General features: G+C 37.1%; 1 protein-coding gene across 3 annotated transcripts in view; it reads right to left on the reverse strand.

The window, feature by feature from the left end:
• Positions 1-14388, reverse strand: part of SASH1 (SAM and SH3 domain containing 1) — a 407307-nt gene that overhangs the window by 82428 nt on the left and 310491 nt on the right. For all 3 annotated transcript variants that reach the window (XM_069069719.1, XM_069069720.1, XM_069069718.1), the window contains exons 5-8: positions 11919-11959; positions 10187-10273; positions 6464-6576; positions 7-108 (exon numbers count right to left, since the gene is read on the reverse strand). In XM_069069719.1, the coding sequence (XP_068925820.1) occupies positions 7-108; positions 6464-6576; positions 10187-10273; positions 11919-11959 (343 nt within the window). The remainder of the gene's footprint in view (positions 1-6; positions 109-6463; positions 6577-10186; positions 10274-11918; positions 11960-14388) is intronic.

Genomic DNA, 14388 nt, shown 5'->3' on the forward strand with positions numbered 1-14388 from the left:
ACTTACATTACAGTTGGAGGAGCCATCGAATGATGGATAAGAGCCATCTGGCCAGTCTGCAGGATCCAAGGTGCCCGACTGCCTGTGCTGGGCCTCGTATTCCTTGAGCTGCAATGAAAAGACACTTAAAACAAGGGCCAACACACCAACCAGTCACAAATTAATTACTTTGGGCCTCCTTTTTCATGCTACTGCTGTTCACTAAATAGCAACAGAGGACATGATTTCTAAAACTGGGAGGAAGATACATTCCCTACGCTGTGGGGTATAATCTAAACCAAACTGATAGGTAGAAAGAAATTTCTGCCTTCTCTGAAAACCTCTTCATTTTCTTCACCATTATTTTCTGACTTCCAACATTAAAACTTCTCCTTTGCAAGTTCAATAACAAGGCCAAATAAAATTTACAGTAATTCAAAAACAGGCTATGGTCTGGCGAGCCAGTGACTACTGCCCACACAAGTCACTCACACTCCATTTGTAAATACACTGCATAACATTCCATAGTAATCTGCACAACAAAGATGGAATCCTGAAATATATTTCAAAAATATTTTTTTCTTCCTGGTTTGAACTCCAGGCCACCAGTTCAGCATAACTGCATAATAAACTCAGCATTTTTAGTAGGAAACAAGGAAGACAGGAAAGGATGTGTAACTATACTGCAAAACATACAGCACACCTTTCAAGACATCATATATCTTTTTCGTATGATAAGCTTGAAATATAAAGAAAGACCTTGGCCAATTAAATCAATGATTTTGCATTAAACACAAGATCTTTCGGTAAGATATCTCTGCAAAATTTCATGCATGCTGCCACAGAACAAGAATGGAAACTCAACCCTGCTCCTTAATATGAGCATACACAGAAGGCTGCGCTTCCATTGAAGTCTTCCTCTGATGTGTTACTGGTGTGTGGTAGCAACTTTGGGTTTGAAAAGGTTGTAAGTGCAAATTGTAGCAGATCCTTCCACAGTAGGAATGCTTTGAGGTAGGCCTAGCAGCAAATTATTCAGAGGATTAGCCTAGCAAGGTTTGGAGAGGTTTAACACTAGGAAACTGACCATCAGGTGATGGCTTTTTTTTTCCAGAGGGCGAAGGAAAGTACAAGGGAGACCCCCAAACTCATAAAAGACTATTTGTTACAAGTGTGCAAAAATTTCAGTCTGTAACAGTTCCCACATTGATGGAATCACAGGGTTTATGAAGTACAGAAGGAAGGCACTGAAATGGAAAGAATGTGGAATGTAGGAATCAAAGGACCTGAGCTGTTCTTCCTGGGCCTCAGTTTCCTATAAAGTGAGGTGCTTTGACTAGATAATTCCTAATCTAGCCCTTCTAATTCTGGATCTATGTTCCTAGGGATAGGATTGTTTCATTTTTTGTATTCATGTCCTCAGTGCTAAGCAGTGACTTGTACAGAGAGATGGATAATAAATGCTTGGTAGCCAGATGGCACATTGGATAGAGTTCTAGATATGGAATCAGGAAGACAGTTCAAATTCTGTACTTTCTAGTCATATGACCTTGGACAAGTAACTTAATCTCTGTGTTGCCTCAGTTTTCTCAAGTGTTAAAAAAGAAATACAATAGCACCCACCTCTCAAGATGAAACCTTATGATAAAAATGCTAGCTATTACTGTTATTGATTGATGATCTTAAAAAAACAGAATTAAAAATATATTATAAATGGATTTGGATACAACATGCATCAAGTTTTGTTTTGTGAAAGTTAACAATTGGTACAGAAAAACAATAAGATAGTCCATAAGATTGGGTAATACCTTCCTCCATCCTTTGAAGTACTACCTTTGTCCCTAAACACGTGTTTAAAAAGATAAAGGAATTCTACTTTTTTTTTAAATTAGCAAACATTCTGGGTTTTGTGATTTACTTAACATTAAATCTACCTCCAGGACTTTGAAGGGATTGAATAATGATATAGTTGTTTTGCATTTAAGATATAGCTAGTCTGACCTCCTCATTTCTAGAGCTAGAAGCTAGTTCTCATATATTTATTTTTAGCTTAGAACCATCTTTGCCTCATAACATATTAAACTGCCTCACTCTCATCATTTATACAGGTCCTAAAATCCCCATATCCTTCCCGAAGTCCTTCTGTTTGTGTGAACATGTATCTATCCCTACAGCGGCCCCCCTTCCCCCCCACTCCTCATTCCATCTGGCCCACTCTCCAGCAGTCTCTTAAAGGTACATCCCCATCACTTCAATATGATAGAGATACTTCATTATTCACACATGTAGGTGGTTTTATGCTTTTATTCTATCTGCTTGATTTTGTAATGATTTTGTAATTCCTTAATTTGGAGGCTCCTAGAGGGTAAAAGTAAAAATAATTCTTTTTGGGCAATGCCTAGTTTAATGTCATGCACTTGATGATGCGTCTTTCTTAATGATGCTGATTTCAAAATAATAATACCATCTTATGGCTGTATAGTACTTTATAGTATTGTGAAATTTACAGATTCCTTCAATTTATAGAGAACTGGGTCTGGAGTCAGCAAGCCCTGAGTTCAAATCCCATGTCAAATATTTACTAGCTCTCTGACCCTAGGCAAGGTACTTAACTTCAGTCTACTTCAATTTCCTCAATTGTAAAATGGGTGTATGTGTGTGTGTGCACGTAAAAATAGTACCTATACCCCAGAGTTGTCATAAGAATAAAATGAGATAATCTTTGCACAGTACTTGGTACACAGTAGGTGTTAAGTAAGGGGTCAGCCAGGGGGCACAGTAGATAGAGCACTAGGCTTGGAGTCAGAAAGACTTATCTTTCTGAGTTCAAATCTGGCCCCAGACACTTACTACTTGTGTGACCCTGGACAAGTCACTTACCCCAATTTGCCTCAGTTTTCTCATTTGTAAAATGAGCTGGTGAAGGAAAATGACAAATCATTCCAGTATCTTTGCCCAGAAAACTCCAAAAGACGTTACAAAAAGTCAGACACGACTCAATAATAGAAAAGGTACTACAGAAATGCTTATTCATTCTCCCTTTCTGAGAAGTTGCTCATCAGACAATTGGCCACTAGGGAATTATTTTTTTCTCCCCACAGCAAGTCTAAACTATCTGCTAAAGAGGGCATGGAGAGGTTAAGATCTGCCATTGACAGAGGAAGTGTGAAGACTTCATGGATCCTTGTAAACCTTGAAGCAAATACAACTTATTCAAAATTAATTTGATCTAGTTGTTAAGTTTTTTGGGGGGGAGGGGCAATTTGGGTTAAGTGACTTGCCCAAGGTCACATAGCTAGTAAGTGTCTGAGGCTGAACTTGAACTCAGGTCCTCCTGATTCCAGGGTCTATGCCCTATCCACTGTACCACCTTGCTGCCCCAATCTAGTTATAATTTTATGAATATAGTGTAAAGTAAATAAGGACAGAAAATTCAAGTTAAAACTTTTTATATTACAAAATAAACAATACTATTTCCTATTTTACCTAAACATATACTCTTACCCTTATCCCATGGCCCTGACACCCTTAGTTTCAGGATTCTGTGATTATGTTCTATCATAGTCTCACAGGTCTAAAAAGGACCTCAAAGATTACTGAGTCCTTTCTTATTGATCTCAGAAGGATTGTAGTACAACTGTCATACATATTTGATTTTGTTTTAGTCTCAAAAACATGGAGATTGGGGGAGAAGTTACATTGTTGGTGATTTCTGGTTGCCATTAAAAAAAAACAGTTTTCCCTTATACATAATCTAAACACTCTCCAGCTGAAACATGAAATAAAATTTTTTTTCTAACCTCAGTGGAGAAAAACTAATTATATCTGAAAGCTATGCCCATTTGAGGGCATTTCTTATACTTAAAAATAGTTCCCAAGTTGCCAATTAGTTTTTCCCTTGTTAGATAAGTTCCTGTTAATTCTCACTGCTTCCTTCCCTATGGTTCCATCTCTGCTCTCCACTTGTAAGTCTTTCGATTACTTAGACTTTGTATTCTAGACCCTCTTCTGCAGTAATATCCTTCTGTGTCTACATCTAAATGCTGCAAAATACCTCATACAAGAAAGGATTCAATAATATAATACTGAAGTAGAATAGTGAGCCATATAAATTGATTATCAAGAAAGGTACAATCCAAAAACATTTATTTACTTGAATAAAAAACAACAATAATAGCTAATATTTTATAATTTATATTATAATTCAATAATAATCAATTAAATAATACATAATAGAATGCATTATAACATAATATAAATATATAAATTAATAAATAATAAAACTTTTAATAGCTAATATTTTATAATTTATAGAGTACTTTAAGGTTTACAAAGTGCTTTACAGATAAAATAATAATAAAAATAACAGTAATAACAATCACTAACATTTCTATAGCACTTATAGTGCCAGGCACTGTGAAAAGCATTTGTACAATTATTATCTAGTTTGATTCTCAAAATAACCTTGGGAGGTAGGTGCTATTATTATTACCATTTTACAGGTGAAAAAACTGAAGCAAACAGAGGTTAAGATTAAGTTTCACTTGCTCAGGATCACATAGCTACTGTCTGAGGCTGCATTCGAACTCAGATCTTTGCAATTACCCACTGTGGCACCTAGCTGCCTCTAAGAAATCACTCTGAGAGGCTTTTATATTCTGTCCATCCTAAAATTGGCTAATTTGCTATGTTTTTATATTTTCAATTAGTGGGCTTAGTTTGGGGCATACACTCACCGGATATAGAGGGCTTCTTAAACTTTTTCTACTGGGGACCCCTTTAGTTGGCATTGCGTGGCCTGAGGACACGTACAATGCAAAGTACATGTGCTTTGTGTTCAGAACCGAGGTTGCATATGTTTCATCATACATTTTAAATTAATTTTTGGTCGTTCCATTCAGAAACCTTTTATTGTTGCCAAATTTTTCACGACTCCATATTGCCACCCACAGTTTAAGAAGCACTGGATTAGAATTCTGAGGCTCTGAAGTGCTTCAGTAACACTTTTAATTAATGATACTTCAATGACCTGAAAGCCTTTGGGAAGCTTCCAAAAGTGCCCATCTTAGACTGCATCATCTATACCCAACCAACAGGCTAAAAGGAGAAATCACCGAGTCAGTCATCTAATTGTTCCATCATCATAATGCCGATTACCCAACTTGTGTCTCAGTATGGCAAATGGGTATTCAGTAGTTTAGAAGTTAACATATTATCTAAAAGCACCCATTGCAGTTCAAGGGAACATCTAGCCTGATTTATTAATTTTAAGTAACAGTAGCAATAATAACTTAAATGCAGAACAACAACAAAAAAAGTTCCCAAAGATTTTTATTTTAGCTTAAAAACTACAGAAACATCAACCTTTAGACCAAGGGGCTCTCCAGCCATGGTTTGTGGGATAGACCTGGTATAACCCATATTTAAGACATGATACCTCTGATTCTGTTGTGATTCAATGACTGTAATAATTATCTCAAATGAGATAACGTCTGTAAAAACTCTTTGCAAACTATAAAGGACTTATATAAATGCCAGTTGTTGTGGTGGTTGTTGTTATCTCGAACTACTCATTTCTGTCTCATGGAGGGAATATTCTCCACTCCGTTTGTCAATTTGGCTTAAGAGCTCTCTGTCATGACAAGCAGCTATTCTTTGTTCTATGGGTTTTTGCTCTTTTTAATCCTCCAAAGTGTCCTGGAGATTTATGTACTGGTTATCTCAGCATTTAATTTTTTTATATATGTAAGGCATCGGGCATGGAAATGTTCTCTACGAAGCTGAGACATGGTTGTAATAGGGACACAGAGACTGGGCCTGTAATTTCATCAGTTTGTGTTGGTAGGCAGTAACACTGGTCTTGGAGTCAAGAAGACCTGAGTTTGATTTCTGCCATGGACACCTACTAACTAACACTGGCAAGTCATTTGACCTTTCTTACCTTTCTTAGCCTCAGTTTCCTCAACTCTAAAATGGGGATTATAATACCATCTTAGCTCATAGTTGTTGTGAGGATCAAATGAAATAAACATTAAAAGTGCTTTGCAAACCTTGAAATACTCTATAAATGTTGGCTATTACTGTAGTTGTTATTATTACTGTCATTATTGTTATAGTAGTTCCCTATACCAGTTGTAATAACTAAGAAAAATAGAATCACTATTATTTTGTTAAGAAGAGTGGTCTTGATATACCAAATTCCTTACCATCTCAGAGAGTAGGGAAGGGAGCAAAGGAGAGAGAGAATTAGGAACTCAAAATTTTGAAAAGACAAATATTAAAAATTGTTTTTATATGAAAATAGGGAAAAATAAACTACTATTCAAAGAAAAAAAAAGAATAGAGATCTTGGACACCACCAAAATGTCCTCAAAAGACCACCTTGACCAATACAGGTCTATTCCCTTCAGTATTCAAAGGTGATTTAAGATTAGGGCAAGTCAAGTTATAGGAAATGTTATGCCATCCATCTCTCGTATCTCACCCTGGCAAGGGCTTCCTCAATAGTGATCATCTTTTCTTTGACCATCATCATCAGCTGGATACGTTCTTCATCACTCATTGTTATCTCACTTGCCACATAACCAACATCTTCTCCTGGACATAAGAAAAAGGAAGGGAAAAATATGTTTGAGATCACAGATTGCCAAAAGACCTAAATGTCAGTCTCAAAGAAGTAATCATGCAGAGTGGAGTGGTCTCCCTTTGCATTGGATTAATGGAACAGTAAGGTGGCAGTATTGTGTTACAATTTAATAATAGCACATCACAGCTTGGGAACAAAGTTAAGAGAGAAATGAAACAAAAAGGGTTCCTCTAAGCTGTTGGAAGCTTTCATGAGGGAGGCCCACCAGGATAGTTTCAGCCTCAATGATATATGGAGCTTTTATTTGCCCATGGGACTATTCCCCGATAGTCCCCCCTAAATCACAGAATTCCAAAATGGGGTTGGGTTCCCTCAGCTTCTTTTACTTTGATATCAATGAGACAAATTATATCACTCAGAAACTACAGGGAAGTTCTGGCATAATAAAAGAAGGATTTGGTATCAGAGTAAATGGAAAAGGGAAAACAAAGTTTCAGAAACTGTCAAATGAAGCTAATGAGTTATTTTATTTAGTGAATAGGATTTCTTCATGGGACAAAGGAAAATAAGTAAAATCACACAGATGACCCATTTTTTAACTCATTAAAAGGTCTTTTTTTAATACAAATATTTAGATGTCCACAAACATAAACACACACAAACTCAATACAGTGTAATGGCTGGGGGCCTAGACAGGAAACCAGCAATACTGTGCTTCAGATCCTGCCTCCAATACTTAACAGCTCTCAAACAATGGTAAAGTCTTTTAGTATCTCTGAGCCTCTGTTCCATCATCTGTTAAATGGAAATAATAACATCTATAATGCCTGCCTCGCAGGATGGTTGTAAGCCTCACATGAAATAGTGGGGGTGATGTACTTTACATTCTCTAAAGTAACAATTGATGTCAAACTCAGGCCACACATTGACTGAGAAAACCATAAATAACATTATCTATGTTGTATCATATTTTTATTTATTTTGCTTAATGTTTTTCAATTGCCTTTTATTCTGGTTCCTGAGGATTTGGGGCCACATGCAGCTCCACTCTTAAGTAACCCATAAATGTAGGTTATTTTTAACAATATAAGGATATATATATGTATGTACATACATACACGTATTTATATATGTATGTATGTGTGTACATATAGATAGGTGAGATAAACATATACATAAATGCATGCATATGCATATATATGTCATCTATCTATATTTAAATGAATGAAGGGCTCATAGCATAGTGGATAGAGAACTGGTCTTGGATTCAGGATAACCTGGATTCAAAAGCAGCATCTGACACACACTGGTAGCGTGACCTTGGCCAGCTATCTCCTTTAACCTTTAACCTCCCAGTGTTCCCAGGCAATCCCCTAAAACTAAGTTACAGAACAGTTACTGATTTTCATTGGTAGAGGAAGCTTCCTTACCAGGAGTTTCCCCACACTGATCAATTAATATTTATTCTCCACTTACTATGTGCTTAGTACTGTGGTAAGCACTAGTCTGCCTCACTTGCCCACCACCCCCAAAATGTGTTCACACACACACACACACACACACACACACACACACCATTAGGAGCTGTGGTTTTAACATGATAATGCCATGTATCTATGCATAACAACAGATACACACATACATAGAAAAACATAAATGGCATTATCATCATAAACAAGTACTATACTATAACAGGCTAGGTGCTTCCTACTCAACATTGAAAGCAGCCAGACTTGTGGCTGAAAAGCAAATCCCCTCGTTAGGTTACTTTTCAAGAGCTTTCTTACATTGCAAACAGATTTCTGTCATCTTCAATATATTTGTACCATGTTAGCAAGGGATGTACTTTTGGTCAGCATTGTGGGAAAGGATCCATTTGTGAAAGTGTGCTGGCTTTAGCAAACAGACTGGGAATAAGAATGCACTGTAGTCACTCATCTTTCTCTCCTCTCTCCCTCCTCCCCTGCCCCGGTCCTGTCTTTCTCATACATTCTCTATGATTATGATTATATACATTATTATGATTCTCAGCTATGACATGCCCTTGCTGCACAGAAGTAGAGTGATAGAGTTTGGTTTTAGATGTGTAGGTACAAATTCTACCAGAGGTGATTCTAGATCTTCTCTCCCCCATGTTTTCCATTTTCATTTCCATTTCACTCTCAATCAGTACACAGCTACCACCCAGGTGCTCTCTGTTTCCCAGCAATTTGAAAATAGAAAGGGAATGGTGAATATGGAATGGAGAATAGCTGATATTGTTTATTTTGCAACTTCATTTCTAATTGAGGATAGGGGGGACTGAAAAGAGACAAGGAACTGGGATCTTTTCATCTACGTGATCTGGGAATTTTTTACTATTTATCTATAATGGGGTGCTCAGATCTGAGGTTGAGTTTTACTTTTAAATAATTCTAGGCAGGTACTACAAAGAAAAGGCTTGATGGTTCAAAGCTTCCTCCAAGTCTGGAATAAGAATGACTCCTACAAACATAAGCCAACCTCAAAAACATACCACACCAAACACAGCCAATAAATACAGGTGTGCTGGCCCACAAATCCATGCTGTTGGTGTGAGCTTTTCTACTTTTCTTCAGTTTATTTTAGACAAAGAAATCTTCTGAGCAGAGAGATGTAGCCAAGGTTCCCTGGTTCCTACCTGCAAGTGAAAACTGTAGGCACATCAACAGAACACAGCTCAAATTTTCATATAACATTAACCAAAACTGCCCACAAGTCAGCTGTGCTGGATTCTGAAAAGTAGTTTCATGCAGTGTTAGCAAAGCATAACACAAGGCCATAATGTAATATTTACTATGGGAACGACAACAAGACAAAACAAAGCAGGGAATGGAGGTGGGACTGCCTTCACAAGGCAGGATGGGAAAATCCCTACGGTGTAAGGCATTTAGACAGTTCTCAGAGGCAACAGGTTCCAAGTTATTCCCTTTCCCAGGAAAATGTCAGAAGTGCAGGTGGTCTCATGAGCTATCAGGAAAATAGCTGATTGTTTTCTAGGGTGAGCCAATGCTGGGAAAGGATCTAAATCATCAGAAGGCAGCAGTTTACTTCCCTGGAAAGAAGAATGCATTTAGAGTCTGGGGAACTAGATTCAAATTTTGGTTCTTCCACTTATGAGCTCTGTTGACTTTGGATAACTCACTACTCCTCTCTTGAAGCAGCTTGGGTGACGTAGTGTTTAGGATGCTAGCCTGGAATTAAGAAGACCTAAGACACTTAGTAGCTGTGTGACTGATCATGGGCAAACTGCTTAATCTCTGTTTGTCTCCTCAACTGTAGAACGGGGATAACAATAACACCTACCTTCCCATGTTGTGGGCATCAAAGGAGATGATATTTATAATGTGCTCAGTACAATGTCTAAATTAATTTTCTCTAAATAGTAAGAATTTTTTATCCTTGATACTCCATTCTCTATAGTACCAAAGCTATGCAGAGCCTGAGTCTTGTAGCAATTATAGTAAATAAAGAAGAGTTTTAACTTATTTTTATGGGTGCTATAAAATGAGCTATACAATTCAAAACATCCATTTTATAACTTATGGAATAAACCTCTCAATGTTTGAGAGAGTAAGAAAAAAACTGTTTATGCAATGATACCTTTGGAAGTCTGTCTCATTATTCCTTTCTGGTTCTTTCGGAAGTTCTGCCAGAAATACTTATTTTTCTTTTTCCAATCACCTTTTCCTAAAAGAACAAAAAAGATAAAAACAATAGGTACATGAAAATGAAAAGTAGATTCATTATCATTCAAAACTTGCAAAGATTATTTTGATTCAACAAAAAGAATGTTTGCCTCCCCCCCCCCCATTTTGAGATGAAAAAATACTGGTAAGTGAATACACAGCAGTTTAAAGGAAATTAGATTTGTCTGGAAATAAGAAAAGGTCCAGAAAGTTAATCTAGGATATGATGAGACATTATTTATGTTTGCTCACACGAATAGACTTTTCCATCTACTCAGAAATTTGTTTAGGTAGCATGTCTAACCAGGTCTTGGCTGTGCTATTTTTTTCCCCTTTCAAATTTGGCTAGAGTTACTTAGACTAAACCTTAAATTATAAAAGGAAGGCAGAAAGGAAGGAGGGAGAGAGGGAGGGAAAGGAGGGAGAAAAGAAGAAAGGGAGTGAAGGAAGGAAAGAGAGGGGGAAAAGAGAAGAAGGGAAGAGAGGGAGAGAAGAGAAAGGAAGGAAGAGGGAGAGAAAGGGGGGAAAGAGTGATGGGGAGAGGGGGAAGAAGAGAAGAAGAGAGAGAAGGAAGGAAGGTAGAAAAGTCAACTTTGTTTTGCTTCTCTTTTTTTACTCTTTCTTATCGTTGATCTGAATGTATGGCACCAATGATGAGGTCTCTAATTACCGCCATTGATGACTTGCTATTAATTAAGTAGGGGAAAAAAGGGACCAGAATATCACACATTTTATAGTTTGCATTCCTAACCCTCACATGTGAGATCTTACACTGGTTCTAAAGGTCTGGGCCTGAGTGGGTTCAAGGAACTTGCTCTCATCTGTACCACAAACAGGGCATGCTCTCAATCTATTCGGAGCACACGATCACTATAGGCTGACTACTCAGAAACAAAGAGAATGATGCCCTGAAGGGATCATAACATTTAAGAATTGGATCGCCAGAACTCCTGTTCTACAAGTTTTGAATTATAATTTGTGACTTCAGAGTTAAGGGAAAAAAAATTCACTCTCCAAACATGCCATTTTTAACATATGAGAAGAAGTCAGTGATCCATATCAGGTATTACTAAGAAAAATGGCAAATACAAAAGAGAAGATGTGGGTGGGTAAGAGAGTGGGTTTGAAGCAGCCTATTACTCATTCTAGGGGAAAAAAAAACAACTGCCATTTGGATGCTGCAGTTACATGGCATAACCAAAGCAGCAAAGGGGGATGATTTCTGGTCTTGACTTTCCCAGTGCTTCTGCTGCGATCAGTGTACACAATTTTGCTCCACAAGCCCAAAGATTACAACCTTGCTTTTTTCACAGAGTCTAGCCTGGCAATGACACATAACATGCAGGAAACAGATACCACCAGTCTACCCCTCTGCTAGAAAGGGCAAAACACTTGTCTAAATAGAAGACATTTCTTTACCTTACAGCTCATCTCCTCCCCACCTCCTTCCAACCACACTACGGGGATGTAACTGTATGTTGCTTAGCTAGAGGGTCCATAGATGTTCATGGCTCTTAAAGGTTTAAGGATGTAACATTCAATATTTTAACATTTTAAAGTAAAGCAACAACTGCAATGGAAGTTCCCATGATAACGTGCAAAGCAAACACCAATAGCCAGAGTGAAAGCAAGCAAGTGGTACTGACCTAGGGAGCCTTCTTCTGAATTTGATTTATGAAGAGGAAGCCTAGAATACACACACACAAAAAAAAAACAGGTCAATTAATGGGGGATCCTTTCCCACTGAGAGAAGAAAAGAGTCACATTAGTTAGTTTGCACTATCATCTTTACCCTTTTGAAAATCATTGCCAAAATACAGTTGTGGCACAGGGTTTCCATGGTCAGTGAATGTTGACTGAGTACCCACTGGGCACAGGGCACAATATTATAGAAGGTGGTTGGGCTAGGTGATCTTGAGAACCCCTTCCAGTTCTAAGATTTTTTAATAATAATCTGTAAAAAAAATATAGTTGCTAATCTGAAGAACATAACTGTCTATAGAAAAAAGAGATAAAATAAAAATAGAAATATACATGAATGCAAATAACAGAAAATTACATCCAGTAAGAATAAGATCAGTGGGATTAAACAACAATTATAATAGAATTACAAAGATGTGTATGCTTAAAGCAAAACCAAGGAGAGAGAAAACTTGATTATGTCAGAGAAGGAGGGATAAAGTAGACACAATATAAGGCCTTCATAACACAGAATTGGAAGGAACCCGTTGCCCAGAAACTAATGAAAGGGATGAGGATAGAGAGAGAGGTCAAAGGATACAGAACACACATCAGAAGGCCTTATGGGGTTTATGCTTAATGATCAAATTTATCAACTATCATGGAGCAGAAAGTAGAATTTGAAGGTATCAGGGTATATGAAAGAAAGCAAATGAAGAAAAAAATGGTGAAAACCATCAAAAGGTAGCACAGTGGGATAGACTCTTAAGAGTCAGGACAACCTGGGTTTAAACAATGCCTCAGATACTTGTTGTATGACTCTGGACAGGTCACTTATTCTCACTGTGTCCCAAATCCCTCATTACAAAAACAGAGGTTAGATTTGATGCCCTTTTAAGGGACCTTCTGGCTCTAAAACCTGTGAGCTTGTGATCCTACTATGTGATGAGTCTGACTATTTTTAAAGACCCAAACGCCATATTGTTCAGGAAGACAAGGGTCTTTCAGCTCTTACCCATATAAAGCAAGTTGATGCTCTGTTCTAATAGGCTCAGCTGATTCTTGACTGAGTGCTGGGCACTATTCATGAATGTAGTCCCTGAAAATGAGGTGGTATTCTACTCAAAGTATAAGAGCAGATGGCATTTCTTTGGGAAATGGGGAGAAGAGAGGAGACTGAATAAAAATATGAAAGATAACCATGGTCAACTAGGGGAAAGAGAATGAGCTAGAAATGAACCCATTAAAAGAACAATTAAAAGGGGAGCATGCCAGGATAACCAGATTTGGAAATACAACTTGCTTATTCTTTTTTATATTTTGAAATGTACAGAGCATAGGGAAATACATTCCTATAGTCAAAATTTCTTGTTCTTTTTTGGAAGAAGCCAGGTGGCATAATAGATACTTTGATATCAGGAAGGCCTGAGTTTGAATCCGGCCTCAAACACTTACTAGCTGTAGGACCCTAAGAAAGTCACTGCTACAAAAGCCTCAGTTTCCTTATATGTAAAATGGGGATAATAGTAGTAGTAGGAATAGCACCTCATTCAAGACTGTGAGGATGAAATGAGATAACTTGTGTAAAGAACCTTTTAAGTCTTAAACCTATTATTAAAGTCATTATTTTCCATTGAACATTAACTGTTTCATGTTTAAGTTCACAATAAAAACAGATTTTTTTTAAAGAACACAATTAAATATTATTTTCCCAGCCTTAAGCTATTTGGGATCTACTAAAACAAAACAAAATGACCTTAACATTTTAAAAAGCAAATACTGATACTGAGAGGTTGCTGGGAAGCAACTTTTTTCAGATATTAGCCTAGTAAAATTCAAATAATTTCCCCCCTCTCCATTGATCGTATTAGGGACTTCTCAAAGGTTATCATAAAATGTGTCAAACCAGTTTATTTTTATTGGCCATGGTCAACCCAGTTGAACTGCACAAGTTTATTATAGCTGTTCAAAACAAAGACTCCAAATTTATTTTTGTATATTCTAGAACTTTCCTATAGTCTGATAGGATTACTGAAGCAACTTTGGACTATAGCTTTCTTTGACTACTGACTTACAGGGATATTTTTATCATAACCAAATTTTAAAAATACTTTTTTTCTTTCTCAAAGAAGAGTTTCTTTTCTAAAAGAACACATGGAGAGCCTGGCCCAAACAATGTGCTATAATGATAATGCTTAAAGACTCGTCAGAGCCTGAACGGGAAATATATAATTATTGATAGCTTATTTTTGAAAGTTGATATTTAAGCATTCTCATTATCCTTCATTTGCATGGTTTGGGTGGTGGTTGTTTTCCCAACTCCCTATGGGCTCAGGCCAAAGAAAACCCTGAAGAATTTAAATGAGTATTGCATCACTACAATTGTCCTAAAGAAACTGCAACTCAGGTACAGTACTGACCTCCAAACTTTCAGTT

This window comes from Petaurus breviceps, unplaced genomic scaffold, assembly GCF_028583685.1.
Source record: "Petaurus breviceps papuanus isolate PSGF00001 unplaced genomic scaffold, PetGlider_PUasm1.0 90784, whole genome shotgun sequence".
In the NCBI taxonomy this organism is placed as follows: Eukaryota; Metazoa; Chordata; class Mammalia; order Diprotodontia; family Petauridae; genus Petaurus; species Petaurus breviceps.